Genomic DNA, 17,808 nt, shown 5'->3' on the forward strand with positions numbered 1-17,808 from the left:
AAATGAGTCGTGGGTGTGGGACCATGCTCCGGGCAGGCTAAGAGCACCTACCCACCCTCACATCAGCAACTCTGATCAAACAATAACTTTTTAAAATTATTTATTCATGGGATATGGACATCGTAGTGGGGCCAGCATTCAAACGTTATCTCTAGTTGTCCTTGGGGAGGTGGTGGTGAGCTGCCTCCTTGAACAATGGTGTTACTGTATCTCAGTACATGTGATAATAATAAATCAAATCAAATCAAAGACGCTAAATTATAGGTGTTTGAGAACAAATATGATCTTACAGGTCATCTTTCTAGATAGATTGGCTAATAGTTGAACTTCTAACAAAGGATATACAAGGAAGGAATGCAGTGAAAAGTTCACCAGGTTGGTTCCTTGGATAAAAGGGTTATATGAGAGGGTTAAATAATTAGGCCTATACTCTTTGGAGTTTAAAAGAATGAAAGGTGATCTCACTGAAACATGCAAGCTGTTAAAGAGGCTTCACGGGGTGGATAGTGTGAGACAAAAACAGAAATTGCTGGAAAAGCTCAGCAGGTCTGGTAGCATCTGTGGAGAAAAATCAGAGTTAACGTTTCAGGTTGAGCAGAATAGGGGTAGAGAGTGTGAGGTTATCTTCCTAGAATGGAAGGGGAGTCCATAAACACATAGTGGTGGTGTTGACAAGATAGGGTTGTGACACAGATTGAGGATAAGAGGGTGATTATTTAGAACTAGATCAGATTAACCTTCCTCATTCAGGTAGTGAAAAGTCTTTAAGAATGTTCACCGCAGAGGGTGATGGATGTTCCACTGTTGAACACATTTAAGACTTTGTTTGGTAGATTCTTGAACTTGCAGGGAATCAAGAGATATCGGGACTGAACAGGAGAAAGAACATCCGTCTCATTCATCTGTCTCAGATAGTAAGATAAAAGTGCTTTTATTCAGTAACTTCATATCATTATTAAAATTTTTAAAAAGATCTTTCATATAGAAGATTATAGATCCCAATTGGTGAAAAACAACTGGAAATGCAACTGAACTATGTGGTCTGCTGTATTGCTCGCAAAACAAAGCTTTTCACTGTGCCTCAGTACACATGACAATAAATTCAATTCAATTCAAATCAATTTACTTTCCAGGTTCAATTGTATGGAAAAAACCTAAAAAGCTGTGGAATGTCCTACATTACCTGCATCTACCTCCACCATGACTGACTCAGATGGTGGCCCAAGACTGTCACAATGGTATACCATGACGTCCACCTTGTACGCTTGTCCAGGTTGTAGATTTGTTATCTGTGTCGACCGGACTGACAGGGGCTGCACTCGAACCTCTTTCTTAATAGAATTTCCAGAGCCAGTGACTCGGACAACAAACCCAGTTCCAGGCTCATGATCTTTGGAGACGTTCCAGCTGACTGAGATGGTGTCCCTACCCTCGGCCAAAGCCCGGTCAATCTTTGCCACCATAGTGGGTTCTGACAAAAAAAGGAAAGGAACTGAATTCTGGTGCATTACCATGGAGGGTGGGATACAACAAGCAACGCCGCAAAGCAGCACTTTCAATAGGCTGATAACAAAGATATTTACATGTGTTATACAGTACAAACAATGCAAAATTAATCTTGTGGATAAGTGTCATCTTTATAGGAGACATGCTAATTAGTACAACCATGTCCATTAATTATTCACCACAAGTTATTCACCATTCAATGCTTGAGAAACTCAGCAGGTCTGGCAAGAGAGAGGTGTGCTCCACAGATGCTGCCAAACCTGTAGTTTTTCCAGCATTCTCTGTGTTTGTCTTAAGTATGGTCTCCTTTGCTGGGATGGACATTTAGCTTTATGAACAGGAGTTGGCATGGAGATATTCAAACCCCATAACTTACTGAAAAGCATCATATTCAGGAATGATACCAAGGGATGAGCTGGACAGAGCTTACATTAATTATTCACTCGTTGAATTTCAAAGGTACCTTTCCTGGAACAAAGACTCTACAACAGGAACATGAACAAAGCTTATTTCTAAAGCATAAAACACTCACACAGCATTCAGTGTGACTTACCTGTCCATTTTGCCATGTGGTAATTTTACAGATCACTCAGAAAGTGACAATGTGTACACATATGTTGTTGACTGGAGCTATGGATTGTGATGGTAGACACTGATATTCTTTCTACCATATTTCTAACCATGAAGCTCTCCTATTCTTAGTGTCTGCCATTTGTGTACATCAGAAGAATGACATATTTGATTGCATTATGAATGCATCTCCCTTGGCCATCAAGTCTTGGTTTGGGTATCAACTTAAGGTTCTGGTTTAGAGGCAGGGATACTACTCACTGTGTCACAAGACCTTTCTGTCACTGTGTGCTGTACATATGCAAGAATTTGCCTCGAGAAATTTTAGTTCACGAAGCATGTTGATAACAGCTCCATCAATCAAATAGACATATCTAAAAACATACCTGGACAATCTGTTTCCAAGATAGCATCGGGACCTGGGGGCCCCTCTCCTCCCTCTCCAGGACGAGTGAGCTGTACGCGAACCAGATAGCTTGTTGAAGGTTTCAAATTCATCAGTGTGATTGGCTCATTATTATCAACTGAAATAATGGAGACAAAACATTTCTTAATTCCAGTCAAAGTGTTATTACATTATACTTCAGTAATAATTGCTGTCAATCTGTACATGTAAGTGTTTTAGTATACATAGGACTAGCAGATTCTACTCAAATGACACACAAACTGTGCCACACCAGTTCAATAATGTGCAGAGCACTATTAGGACATCACTAGGCTCCCTCAAGGTGAATACCACACATCTACATAGAGAGAGAATGAATCTGTTATGAGTATCTTCACGACTTTAGGAGAATGGGGGGGGGGGGGGGGGGGTTCCCACAGAAATCTATAAAATTCTAATAGGATTAGACAGGTTAGATGCAGAAAGGTTGTTCTCAATGACGAGGAAGTCCAAAACTAGGGGTCACAACTAAAGATAAGGGATAAGCCTTTTAGGATAGAAATGAGGAGAAATTTCTTCAATGAGAGAGTGGAAATCTCTGCCACAGAAAGAAGTTGAGGTTAAAACATTGAATGTTTTCAAGAAGGAAATAGATGTAGCTGTTAGGGCTACAGATATCAAAGGATATGGAGAGAAAGCAGGATCAAGGTGCTGAGTTGGATGATCAGTCATGATCATATTGAATGGCGGAGCAGGCTGGAAGGGCTGAATGACCTACTCCTGCTCCTATATCAATGCACTTGAAAGAGGTTGGCATGGATGAGTTGGATTGGAGGGCCTGTTTCTGTGCTGTATGACTCTGTGACTCTAAGTGAAGAGCTGTTGGAAGGGTACTGTCCAGCCTTGATTGGAGCCACCTACCAACTGCATATGCACAGCTGCGGGCTGAAGTGGTCTGACTTTGGCAGAGTTTCAGGGTGTGCAGACACTCCCATTGGTCCCAACATGTTACCATGCATTTACAACCCAAATTTCTTGCACATTGTTTGTACGCCCTATTCACTTACCTAATTATTTATCCAGATCTGTGAATAAAGATATACATATATCCATTATGCATAATATATAAAGACCTACGGAATTAAAGTGATTTTAACACATTATCACTCAGGCAGAACTTGCACCATCTAGCACCAGAAATAGAAATACTTAGTCTCAGAAAATTCTAAGGCAGAGTTAGCTGCAAACCTGAAGCAGACCAAGAGAGGACTCCTCATGTGTTTTCTCTGTTAATACAACTTTCCATGATTTTTGGGTCAAAAGAAAATTGTCTTGTGGAAAACCATCCTCATAATTAGAGACACAGTTCTCAATGATTTGCATTACCATCTAACCGTAATTGCTCTTTTTGAATAGCAGTATGACCCATAAAGTCCTAGGAAGTGTTGCTGAACAAAGAGACCTTGGAGTGCAGGTTCAAAGTAGAGTCGCAGGTCGATAGGATAGTGAAGAAGGCATTTGGTATGCTTTCCTTTATTGGTCTGAGTATTGAGTGCAGGTGTTGGGGGGTCATGCTGAGGCTGTACAGGACATTGGTTATGCCACTTTTGGAATATTGCATGCAATTTTGGTCTCCTTCCTATTGGAAGGTTGTGATTGTGAAACTTAAAAGGGTTCAGAAAAGATTTACAAAGATGTTGCCAGGGTTGGAGGATTTGAGCTATAGGGAGAGGTTGAGTAGGCTGGGGCTGTTTTCCCTGGAGTGTCGGAAGCTGAGGGGTGACTTTATAGAGGTTTATAAAATTATGAGAGGCATGGATAGGATAAATAGACAAAGTCTTTTCCCTTGGGTCGGGGAGTCCAGAACTAGAGGGCAACAAAAAGAGACAAGGAGCAACATTTTCACGCAGAGGGTGGTGCGTGTGTGGAATGGGCTGCCAGAGGAAGTGGTGGAGGTTAATACAATTACAACATTTAAAAGGAATCTAGATGGGTATATGAATAGGAAGGGATGGGAAGGATATGGGCCGAGTGCTGGCAGGTGGGACGAGATTGGATTGGGACATCTGGTCAGCATGAATGAGTTCGACCAAGGAATCTGTTTCCGTGCTGCACATCTCTATGATTCTGTGACTTTATTTACCTACTATTGAAGACCATTGCGCCCCACTGTCATTTGGCTTATAGAGCAGTTTCACAGATTTCACTGGCCCATCTCCAGTGAAGTTCACACTGTTTGGATCCACTTTTAGTTGCTTGCTTTTCTTTTCCAGGAGTCTTGGTATGCTTATTGGGACAGGAGGTTCTGAAATGAAAATTGGCATTAGTTTCTTGAAATTAAACCTGACAAATGATCCATCAGTACAATCCAAAACACTGTGTCAAAAGGTAAATTCATAAATTACATCTCAAAAATAGTTGTCCAAAAGAAGTAAAACTTTGAAAAAGTATATTCATTTACAGAGGAAAGATAATAATGCCATATTGGTTAATGAAGAATAATTTTCAACCCACGCCAGATTTTGACTAGATTTGGTTAAACTTTTTTCAGTTCAAATCATCAGAGGGAAGACATTTTCAGTATCTCAGTCAGATTGATATACATTCACTCATGGGATATGGGATATGGGAATGGCTGGCTGGGCCAGTGTTTATCGTCCACCCCTAGTTGCACTTGAGAAGGTAGTCACTGCGGTGACTTTCATGTTGACACAGTCATAATGTCTTTAGAGAGGATATTCTAGGATTTTGACCGGCAATAATGAAGGAACGTTGTTTTATTTTCAAGTCAGGAGGGTGAGTAGCTTGGAGGGAAATATGCAGAAGGTGGTGCCCCCATGTATGTGCTGCCCTTGATCTGAAGTTCAGGGCAAAGGTTCTATTTGTTGGTGATGTGCTTGTTTCTGGTGCATTCTGTATCTAGGCCATTATGGAACATGCTGGTTCCTAGATGAAATGGCACCCCAGCATGTAGACAATCACATAGGACAGTGGGTCAGTGGGTAGCACTGTTGCCTCACAGCGCCAGGGACCCAGGTTTGATTCCAACCTCGGGCATCTGTCTTATGTGGAGTTTGCACATTCCCCTCGTGTCTGTGTGGGTTTCCTCTGCGTGCTCTAGTTTCCTCCCATAGTCCAAAGGTTAGGTGAATTGGCAATGCTAAATTACCCATAGGTTAGGTGCATTAGTCAGGGGAAATGTAGAGTGATAGGGGTGGAGTAATGGGTCTGGGTGGGAAATTTGGGGAGGGTCGGTGTGGACTTGTTGGGCCGAATGGCCTGTTTCCACACTGTAGGGATTCTATGAACTAGGCTTATTCAGGTTCCTCTTCTGACTGGAACTTTCCGTTCAGCAGATGTGTCCAACACCTTCACCTCCCACCCTGTCTCTCCCCTAACCCATGGCCCCCCGTGTGGTGCACTCAGTGCTCAGGACCTCCTTAACTGGATGGTGAGGGCAACCTTTGACCAGTAATTGGTCTGGAATTCAACAACCATGTCACCCTGGCACCATTTGGGGTTGGGATACAGGAATGATCTGGACCCCAGAACAATAATTCAGTCCACAATAATACTATGTACAGTTAGATTTTAAAAGATTCCACACATCAACTCAAATGTGAAAATCTCAGCCCAAAGTATTAAGCTTTCAAAGTCTCCTACCTTTCACAATGATTTTGAATCTCCTCGAGTCAGTGCCAGTGGATGTGCTGACTCTACACTCCCAGACCCCCGCATCCAACAAACTTATCTGTGGTAATTTGAATTCTGAAGTGGTTAAATTCCCTTGCATGATGGATTTGGTTGCCTGTGAATGAAAATACAAAATACAATGCAATTAATTTCAGACTTTTCACTGAAAATATGACAATAATTGATTACTCTTTCTGCATGTTTATCTGAAAAATGGACCTGCATACAATAACATGGTAATAGATCCTCATTCTATAAAATGATAAGGAATTCCATACAGTGACACAGCATCCACTCTTTATCTGCACTAGAAGATACCCTCAGAACTCACTGTTTTCAATAGACTAGGATCCGGCCGCACCACTGTGAATTCTTGCTCCCCACATTAAGGAAATAGAGATAAGCATCAGACAGAAATTTGCCAGGGGGCTGCATTAATGTGCACTCGAATGGAAAAACAATGCCGGTTGCTTACAAAGACGTTAGCACCCAAATACTTAGACAGTTAAGGCATGTCAAGAGATGCGCCATTGGGCGTGGGCTCAGGAAGATTAGAAGCAATTCTGACCTAAAGATAGAGTTGCACTATTGCAAAGATCGCAAAAGGCATTACTGCTTTAAGACAGCTAATTGACACTCAACATATGATGCTCTAACAGAAGGGAACTCCACCTTTCTGCAAATTCAGCCATCAGGCATTCAGCCAACTGCCCAGACTGCTAGTCAGGATATATAAAAACATATATAATACAACAGCAATCTAAGTGAGCAGATAGTCCAGGCCAAATATGTACATCTGAGATGTCACATTAATGCATACACTTAGTTGTTAATAAATGTCCGGATATGACTCAATACAAACCTCTGTGGTATGTAAGGTGATGGTAAAATCACCATAGTCCGACTATGCTCTCTCATAAGAGAAATGATTGGTGTTTAATGTTGAGTTTAATGTGAGTGTCATCACAGTTCAGATGTGGAGAGGCAAGTTTGAGAATGCTAGTATGAGAATTGATCCTGCTCTGTTGGTTTTACTCTGCATTGCAAACCAGCTATCCAGCCAACTGAACTAACTGACCTGCAAATGCTACGCAGGTAAATGCTACATGGCTAAAAATATAGAAAACCATTAAACACAACAGGTAGTAACTTCATTAAATAAACAAGCACATTAAACAACAATGGGAGAACCTGAAAGACTTTTATTTTGCTGGACCTGGGCATGATTTATATGTGACCACATTCTGGGAAAGAATAGTAACAGTCACCTTCAAATATCTATGTCTGAATCAATGATACACATCTTGCTTAATCTTCCTAGTTTGCATAAAGTTTTGAATCTCACATTCCTAAGATGATGACAATTCGATGGACTTTGGATGGAAAGGTGGTGGAGCCTCATTTGGAACTGCAAAGGGAGGCCATTTGGCCGAATTTGTCTGTGCTGACTTACTAAAGTTAATCTCACTGCTGTGTTGTCTCTGCTGAATCCTTTACTTCTTTTACTTCAGCCATCAACTTTCCCTTACAAGATACAATGGTTTCTGCTCAACCATTGAATGCATGCTAACAAGGACAAAGGCGAAAATTTACTGAGTGTGGTCTCCATTATTCAGAGCAATGCAGGAACATCAATAATAAGCACCGAAGGAATTCTGCAAGCAGTTAATCCCTGCCCTCCACCTCTTGGTATTGTAAGTTACCTGCTTGCAAAAGTACCTGACATTAATTCTCCCGGCGCTTACACTGGTATACTTGCTTCAGGTCCATCCAGTTCAAGTGCAGCTAATCTGAAAGATGACATTTCTGAGATGCTGTTTGTATGATACATGCAGGAGAATGGGCTTTCAGATTTTGCTTTTAACTTATCATCTTAATGTTTTCACTGGACCAGTGGTTCACCCTAGTGTTGCTGAGCTCAAAAGGATCTCTGTAGATATAGCCCAAACTTGGATTTAAACATTATAATCTGCATGCATGGTTTTTGAGGGTGAAGAGTGGCTGAGTGAGGAAAAGTTTAATAACACAACTAGTAAGGGGAGGGAGCAGTCTGAGACGGTCGAGGTGAATTTGAGGTCGGGGTTGAAAGTGTTGGTAAAGTGGATGAACTGTTCAACCTCCTCGTGGGAGCACGAGGCAGCGCAGATACAGTCATCGATGTAGCGGAGGAAAAGGTGGGGGGTTGGGCCAGTGTAGGGAGCCAGCACTGGCACAATGGATTGAATGGCCTCCTTCTGTGTTGCACCCTCATCCATCCCTTTGTACAGATTTAACTATTCCACTCTCCTTCTGATCAGCCTCCATGTTTTTGTCTCTGTCAATTAGGGGTCATCAAAAACCTGATGTATGCGTCCTACATCTCCCCTCTGTTTGCTTATCCACAGTGCCTCCTAGTTAAGCAAAGCTTCAATTTTAAAATTCTCACCCTGGTTTTGAAATCAATCCATAATCTTACCATTTCCTCTCTCTGTAACCTGCTCCAGGCCTACAAATCATTCAGGGTTATTCTAGTTCTGCCCTCTTGTATTTTAATTGTTTCACTATTGGACACAAGCCTTCAAATGTTAAGGTCTAAAGTTCTTGAATCACCACCCTACACTTCTCATCTATTTCACCTCTCCTCCTTCTTTAAAAATGCTCCTTAAAACATACCTTTTTGACCACGTTTTTTTTAGATTAATTACTTACAGTGTGGAATCAGGCCCTTCAGCCCAACAAGTCCACACCAACCCGCAACCCATTCCCCTCCACCTAACACTACGGGCAATTTAGCATGGCCAGTTCACCTGACCTGCACATTTTTGGATTGTGGGAGGAAACCGGAGCAAACCCACGCAGATATGGGAAGAATGTGCAAACTCCACACAGAGAGTCGCCTAAGGCGGGAATTGAACCCGGGTCTCTGGTGCTGTGAAGCAGCAGTGCTAACCACTGTGCCACCGTTTTGGCTATCTGATGTAATATCTCCTATGTGGCTCACCATCAAAGTTTATTTAGTACTTTTGTCGCTCTTTGGGATGTTATATGATGTTGGAGGTGGTATATGAACAGACGTTGTCATAGAATCATTGCACAATTCTATAATGAGAGGAATGCAAAATGCCACACGCCAACTTTCCTGAGTTAAGGGTGCCCACGACGGCTGTGCTTTTTTGATCATTGCCGTTTATAAAGATTGTAATGTTGTGTAATCTTACCAATGATAGTAAGTAAATTAATGATCAAATAACATTTGAACGCCTAGAAAAGATACGTTCAAATTTGATATACATCATTGAACTATTTAAACTATTTCTCCACTGCTGAGGACCGATGATGTAATTAAACCACATGTACAGTGTTCATAGTTCAAACTGTGTTTATCATCAGACGAGGCCACTGCAAATCTAACTGCAATGTACCATCTCAACTTTCATCACATTACAGATTCTTCAATTGACTCAGTGTATAGCTATTCTGCGTCTCATCCAGGGATTGAACTCGTGTGTTTGTGGCTCACAGATCATTCCCCAATATGTTGCTGCTTGTATTGATCACAGACCTTTCCCTAACAATCACGTTACTCTCTGTGTAGATCACTGGCCTCCAGCCCCTGCTATGATTATGATTCTATTTATATAATTCAAAAGTTCTCTTCCTCGGCAATCATGACTGAGTATTTATAGTTTCTTTCTCTTCCTGTGATCATGCTGTCGCGTGCATATCTCAGTAGTCCTGAATAGTCATAGATACAATGATGCAGTGAGATAAAATAAACTGCAGAACATCAACACTAACATAGACTCATTGGACTATATGGCTTCTTTCTGTGCTGCAAAACTCCATTTCAGGTATTTTCTAATCCATCTGTTCAGGGATAATATTACAAACCTCTGGAACAGGTGACACTTGAACCCACGCCTCCTGGCCCAGGAGTAGGGGCACTACCACTATAAAAGATTCCAAAATTCCATTTAATTCTATATAATAGTAAATATGTAGGAAATACTGTTAATGGCAAAAGTTTGGAATGATTCTCTTAATCATTGATCATAACAATACAAACAATTGTTGGTCACAAACTCTTGGTCTGCAGTTCAAGTTTTTAAGCTTAGATTGGCAAAGTCTGTTAAGTTAGAGAAATATCTCTTGTGAGGTTCACCTTCAAAATTGCTCCATTAGGTTTACGGATCTGAATTTCCTTGTTACTGGGCAGTGGTTTTGCTGAGGCAGAGCATTTCATTACTGGGCTTGAGTTAAGGTTCAGTTCAACTTCTGTAAATGTGTCAACGATCTTTGGGATGTGATCTTAAGGGAAAAAAATATATATATTACTAACTTTTATTAAAATGTATTAATATTTAGCTTAATAAGTACACAAGTGTTTTAAATGTACAATACATTATCATCCAGACCCTCACCCTCAATGTTATTAGTAACTTCAAAATCCCTATATTTCTACAACCATCAATATTACCGTCTCCAGTACTGTTACAACCCTTTTGTTCTTGAGATCTCGGATTTTCTGGCAAAACTGGTATTGTGTGTCCAATCTTAATTGCTTTGGTATGAATGGATCTTCTATATGAGCCAGTGAGTATTTTGACACAAGTAAATAGCCTACAACGTCACATCACAAGTTGATTAAGAATCAACAATGACGTTACAGGATTAAATTTATACATAAGGCAGACTGTATGAAACTGTAGTTTTCTTTGCTAAAGAACTCAACAAATGTTTAGGAGCTGTCTGATAGTAAAATATTATTTCCAGATTTTTAGATTCTGCTAGTGCCAGTGTGCATATTCCTATATTTTTTGATCCACACGTACCAAATTAAAATAATAAAGCAGTCATTGCATGAAATCAACCAAATAATTTGACAGCTGCTTTAATGCAGGGTTTATTTTGTAGCAGAACGTTAACTTTGGCATTCAAATAAGTAATACTGAGTTTACTTTTTACAAATTATGCTAGAGTAAATCATAGCATGGTGAGCACAGCTCATGAACACAATAATTTGAATGATGCAAAATGTTGCATCCTGCTTGATAATACACGAATGAAAGCCCTTTTAAATTGGTGCTTTCTTTTGAACTAGCAACCATTCATCTGAGGAAAGTAAACACTGGTCCCTACTCCAACAAACGCACATGCATGCAACAATATACATTCATAAGTGAAATCACAATGTCTCGTACCTGATTTCTCACAGTATTGGCCATGCCATCCAACTGGGCATTTACAGCCATGGAATCGATCACATGATGCTCCATTTTGACACTGACATTTCAGCCTACATTCTGGTCCATAGGTGTTTGGGCTACACTCTGTGAACATAATTTTAAATCAGGTAGCTATCCACATCAGGCAACTTAAATCATAGACCCAGATTTTCTAATGGCCGGATAATCAGTTCTATGCATGGTGGCACAGTAATTAGCACTGCTGCCTCACAGTGCCAGAGACCCTGGTTCAATTCCCGCCTCAGGCAACTGTTTGTGTGGAGTTTGCATGTCCTCCCCGTGTCTGAGTGGGTTTCCTCCCAAAGTCCAAACAAAATGTGCAGGTTAGGTGAAAATTGGCCATGCTAAATTGCCCGTAGTGTTAGGTAAAGGGCTAAATGTAGGGGAATGGGTCTGGGTGGGTTGCTCTTTGGAGGGTCGGTGTGGACTTGTTAGGGTGAAGGGCCTGTTTCCACACTGTAAGTAATCTAATCTAAATGTAGATGGGATTCTGCAGTTGGAGTAGAGCTCAAAAGAATTGTCCAGGAAATTGAAAATGCCTCTGGGAAATTCTCCTACTCCTGAAATCCTCCAAAAGTCTCAATTTAAATCAAAGCATACTGGAGGGTTCCACCGCAGTTTAAGTAAATAGTTACTTAGGAAATGTTGGACTATTAAATAGCTGGTCTAACTGTTGAGTAACTATTCAACTGAGCACGCCCCACCCTGACCCAAAGCTCATTACATCACACCTCACAACTCATTACCTCATTATTCCCCCAGACTGCTTTCATCCACCCTAGACCCCGAATAGACACTCTCCTATGTGCCTGAACCCAACAAACCCACCCAGCAGCCCCACCCCCTAATGCCTGGAACACACTAACACCCCTCCACTGGACCTGACAGCCCCTTCCATGCCCAGGGCACAATATGCTGGGATTTGAACCCTCCCGCTTCTCCCCTGATGCTGCATCCACCTCCTTACCTCCTACTCACTTGGCACCCTATCCAGCTGGCACCCTATCCTTGCCCACAGATTTACCTTCTGCACTTACTGTTTCACAGTAACTGTCAAAGTGGTTGTGAGGGTGGGGAAATGTATTTCAGAATAAGGCAAATGACTGCCAGGAAAACAGGGCTGTGGTTTCTGTGGAGCCCTGTTTACTCTATACTAAGAGGGGTTTACCAATGAAGGCACACTCTGCATTTTGGTAGAAGCCCTGAAGGAGTCGAGTAGCAACTCACCCAGACTCTTACCCATGGAAAATGTCATACATATCCTCCAGTTCAAAATGGATGAAATGACTTGAAGCTATTTGTATGTTATAAAAGGGAAATACGTAGTTTGCAGTATATTATTATGGAGGATGGAATTCAATGGATTGCAGAGTTCATATAGGGATACATGTTTCTAAAATATTACAGATTATCACAGTACATTTTAACAACAAGGGAATATTCAGCAAGTAGTGAGTTACCAATTCTGCATAGCTAGTGATTGATAGCTAGTAATACATTACATATTGAATAATGCTAATGTACTTGTTTACTATATACAAAAATGTCTAACTGTGTATTTTACACAAGGAAAGACAGAGCTGGTGATGTATTCCAGAATGACATGTAGCTGTTAGGATGAGGTGAAACAGGTGGGAATATTGCTCTACTTTTGCACTTTCTTCATGAATTTGAATCTTGAAAATGTTTTTATGTTAATTTGAGGAATGAGCAGCTGCAACAATTGCACAAATAAATTTATCAAAAAACACACTGCTAGCAAGCTGGGCATCTTTCTCAAAAGTAAAGTTAAACTGTTTAAAATGCTCAGCCTTTGAATGCCTAAATAGGTGTTATTTAACCAGCCCAAGTATGCTGGGTGAGGCAGCAAGGTACTAAATGGAAACTCACTAAGTTGGGTGACTTTATGTTTGGCAGCACACAGATACTCAGACACTGAACATAGTAAATAAAGCAACAGCTTCCACTAACTGGGTGATATTTTGAATCCCTGAATAGTTTTCCTTTATTGGTTCTGAATAAAATAGCAAGATGTTACTTGGATATGCTAACATTATGTACAGCCAGGTACAAGTGACTCAGAGACAGATCACAATTAACACTTTAAAGGCTGTTCATAGGCTCCCTACAGTGTGGAAGCAGGCAATTCAGCCCATCAAGTCCACACCAACCCTCTAAACAGCATCCCACCCGGATCCACTCCCCTATTCCCGTAATCATGCATTTCCCATAGCCAATCCACTCATCCTAAACATCTCTGGACACTATGGGCAATTTAACATGACCTCCACCTGAACCTGGAGCACATGGAGGAAATCGACTAGACACAGAGACAATTACATAAACTCCACACAGACAGTTGCCCAAGGATGGAAATGAAACTAGGTCCCTGATACACTGAGCCACCAAAATGGTTTCCACCACCTCCTGCAGCCACAGCACACTTCCCCTTGAAGAATTTAAACGTAGCTGTTGAGGCATTGCATTTAACAAAGTGGTGAGCACTAGTTACACACTGTAGACATTTTAAATCAGTAGGAAGAAGAAAGTCAGTGTATTACTGGCATCACTTTAAACAGACACAAGTAAATCAAACAGCCGTTGTTGAGTTCGAAATAAAACTTTGAATATAAACATAGCTTTCTACCAAAATAAACATAGTTGAAAAGTAATTGCACGGCCTAAGTACCATCACAGTTTTCAGCTATGTAGTACAGCAATTAACAGCAATTTGCAGAACCTGCTAATTGGTTTTATAATCCAAAAGTCTTGCTGATGGGTATTGTGGGAGAGGGTTCTTTATGCTATTGAACAGCAGTGACTAGAGTGCAGTTGTAGAGGCATGGGAAGGGAAATTATTTTGAAGATTAACTTGGGGCTCAAAATATATTTTGAAGGAACTTTCCCTGATAAATCTGATAGTTTGTATGAGGCATTTGAAAAGAATTTACTTGATTCATCTCATTCTTGTAATCATTGCTATTTGTCTACAAATCAACAATGACTGAAACTTAAAAGTAATTCACCAACCACAAGTAGTTTGGGGCATTTTAAAGATGTGAAAGGCATTATATAATGAAGCTGTTATGATACAGTTTTCTTCCAGCTATCTTTGTACTTGCTAAGAATGGTGGCAGGAGAATACCTATCTCTTGCATTTTGTTATAAAAAGGGAAATTACAGACATGTCGCTAAACAGAAACACGATCCTGAGCAGAAAGGGATCTGTCTGTCTCTCAAAGTGGCTTCTATAAAGCATCCACAAAATAATTTGACAGGAAGCAGAGTTCAGTCACGACAAGCACCATGCAGTTTGTGTTGACTTTGTCATTTAGTGAGGGAATGTGTATGGAGGACTGCAGAAAATGACCTGTTTTTTTAATAGCATCACTAAAATACTTTATATTTTGCAGCATTTCATATCATAAATATGGTATACTATTAACTAATGATGGAGAGAGGAGGTTCTACAATGAATGATCTATTTGAAGAAGGTTCCTTTCAATCAAAAATGTTTCAGAACCTTCAAACTGAGAGTCTTTTCATTCCAAAGACTCAATGGACCATTTTTTGCTCATTCATTCATTCATTGGATTTGGGTCCTCTGGCCAGGCCAGCGTTTGTTATCTACTCCTAATTTCCCTTGAGAAGATTGCAGTGCTCAATAAAATGGAGACTACAAACTTAACATTATTATGTCACATGACATGATATGGTGATGACATCAAGAGTTTATCCCTTAAAGATATATATCCTGTGTCGTTGTGGAGAGAGATTGAGGATCTTGACTCTAGTGACAGTGAAGAAACACCAATATTGTTCTAATATACATTTAGGGAATGTGTATTTAGGGTATAGAACAAGCCTCATCATTGATGTCAAAATTTATATTGAATTAATTTTTGACTTTTGCTATCTCTTTCTTTTTAGGCATGGCTTCTTCCTAGAGTGGTCTGGCAATGAAACCTGTTGTGCCAATTTACTCATTCAACCCACACAGAAAGTGGAAGACTTCTGAAGTCAAAGCAATGAGTTTCTGAGGGTTAATTTTCCTGATCTCTGCGATGGGGAACACTCAGTTCCTTGAGTGTGAAGGTTAGAAAAAAATGAATATCTACTCTTTGGTGTTCCCAGGATGAATCAAGATGAGTGGCAAATTCAATGGCTGTGCTTGAATTCAGAATTTATTATCTGATAGCATTTTTATGATGCAATTACCCAATATCACCTTTACATATTGCTTAATCACAAATATAATATTTAATTAGAATGTTTAATTTTGTGCACCATTAAACAAGGCTTCAGCTCTATAAAGCGGGTGTTTTTTTTCATACAGACCTTCACTGCATTTCCTCCCACGCCAACCGGCAGCACATGAACAACCGTAGGGATCAGGCAGACAAAATCTATAGCCGCTGCAGCTCTTCTGGCGCTTACAGTCTTCCTGGCAATTGCGACCAAATTTTCCTTTCTCACAGACTAAAAACCAGATAATGATTTGTTGAGATTCTGAAACATTTACAGTCACTGCTTATCAAAAACCAAGTCCCAATTTATTGTAAAGCACTGACCATCATAGTTGTGCAGAAATGGATTAGTTCAACCGTCCTGCTCCCCAATGTCACAGTTAAAATTATCATCCTCCTGTTTAAATTTCTTTATGACCTCGCCTCTCTCTATGTCTCTAAACACCTCTGACCCTACAAACTTTTGTCCCATCCCACAGTACACTCTGTTCTGCTGACATCACTCTGTTATATCTTCCTCTCTTTGTCTCACGACTGGTGGCTGTGCTTATACCCATCTAGAGTGAATATTCTAACATTTCTTCCCAAAGACCATCTGCCTCCACAAGTTCCTGAAAACCCACCACTATTAGAAAGCCTTTTTCTCATTCTGCTTGGACATGATATGATGTGCATGATAAACTGATGATCTGTGATACTTTAGTGAGCTCCCACAATGTAAGAACGAAATGTGAGTCATGCAGTGCTGAAAGAATTCATTGAGCCTTTACTACAGCACTTCGTATATGTGTATATGAATTGCAAACACTTGCTTGTCTGGGCTTTAGCTGATGCTTCCCTCAAACAGGTTAGGCTGCCGGAGAACAGAGCTCAGTAAAATGGATACTCAGAGCTTTATACCATGAAGTCACCTGCCATGTTTTGGTGATGATATCATAAGCATATCCTTTAAAGGTGTGTCTTTTATTTGCTGTGAGAAACAGTACAGCATTGTTAATAATTCATTCACCACCAGCATTTTTTACTTACAGGACCATGGAGCACCTTGCTATTTTTTTTCCCCCACATTAAAGGCTGTGCGTGAGTTGTTGTTGTTGTATTGAGTGGAGTTGGTGTTTAGTGTACAGAGTACTGGATTGTACCATTCCAGTACAAAAAATGTTGCATTGTAGAGGTGGAATGCACTTAAATGCATATGCAGCAACATATATTGGATTAATTCCAGAGTTACAGTTCTTGTGTTTCAGTCCAGTCCAGTCTGTGATGTTAGTAATTAGCCTCAAATGGTGAGCTTGGGAATCTAGATGTGTCCAGCTGATTTTAAGAATAGGAATTAACTTATAAATAACTTAATAGTAAAATGATAAGGCAAAATTCACTGTGTGGCTATTTTTCTTCATCAAGTGCTTTTATTACCTTGGTTACTAAATGATGATTAATGTTTGCTAAGTATATATACATGTGTGAAGTATGTTGTCTACTAAAATTAGTGCATTTAAGTTTAGCACTGTTGTTCTGAATATGACTATGACTAATTATTTCTATTGAACAATACAGTTTTAGTTCTAAGCATGTAGATGACTTATAGCTCTGTGGTTCACAGTAAGCAAGTTTCAGTACAAAACATTGCAATCAATAGGTCAGTTGCTTGCCATATATACATTTAAAATGAATACTGGTACTCACATTAAATATGAATACTGAGACATAAACTCTCTATGGATGACTGATTTACAAAATCTCATTTTGCAATATTAATAATTGTGATTCCTCACCCATCTCACAGTTTTCTCCAGTAAAGCCTGGTCCACAGATACATTCCCCTGTACCTTCATGACAGATTCCCCCATTGAGACAATCAGGGCAGTCTTTATCACAAGCTGTTCCCCATTTCTTATGAGGACAAGCTGTAACATAACATAATGGTGTAAGTAAAACATCAAATTAGTATCTGGTAAGTATTGAGTCAAACTTAACTTATGCACAATTTCTTGGGCATATATCCTAGCGTTATTTCAGAATTTGTTTTACATAATAAACAAGACTTGTCATCAATGTTTGAAGAATGGATGCAACATATTCATTTTCTTTGCTTACACATTACAAATGAGAAATCAACTACTTTTTCATTCAGTGAATTCCTTTCATTTTTGGGTAATAATATGTACTGACCACCCAGCCT

At 40.1% G+C, this 17,808-nt stretch overlaps 1 protein-coding gene across 1 annotated transcript in view; it reads right to left on the minus strand.

Moving 5' to 3' along the window:
- Positions 1–17,808, minus strand: part of tie1 (tyrosine kinase with immunoglobulin-like and EGF-like domains 1) — an 85,613-nt gene that overhangs the window by 32,973 nt on the left and 34,832 nt on the right. Inside the window, exons 5-12 of the mRNA XM_072574559.1 lie at positions 17,402–17,533; positions 15,718–15,858; positions 11,335–11,463; positions 10,296–10,441; positions 6,125–6,269; positions 4,605–4,766; positions 2,463–2,600; positions 1,184–1,471 (exon numbers count right to left, since the gene is read on the minus strand). Coding sequence (XP_072430660.1) covers positions 1,184–1,471; positions 2,463–2,600; positions 4,605–4,766; positions 6,125–6,269; positions 10,296–10,441; positions 11,335–11,463; positions 15,718–15,858; positions 17,402–17,533 — 1,281 coding nt within the window. The remainder of the gene's footprint in view (positions 1–1,183; positions 1,472–2,462; positions 2,601–4,604; positions 4,767–6,124; positions 6,270–10,295; positions 10,442–11,334; positions 11,464–15,717; positions 15,859–17,401; positions 17,534–17,808) is intronic.

Source organism: Chiloscyllium punctatum, chromosome 7 (genome assembly GCF_047496795.1).
Source record: "Chiloscyllium punctatum isolate Juve2018m chromosome 7, sChiPun1.3, whole genome shotgun sequence".
Classification (NCBI taxonomy): Eukaryota; Metazoa; Chordata; class Chondrichthyes; order Orectolobiformes; family Hemiscylliidae; genus Chiloscyllium; species Chiloscyllium punctatum.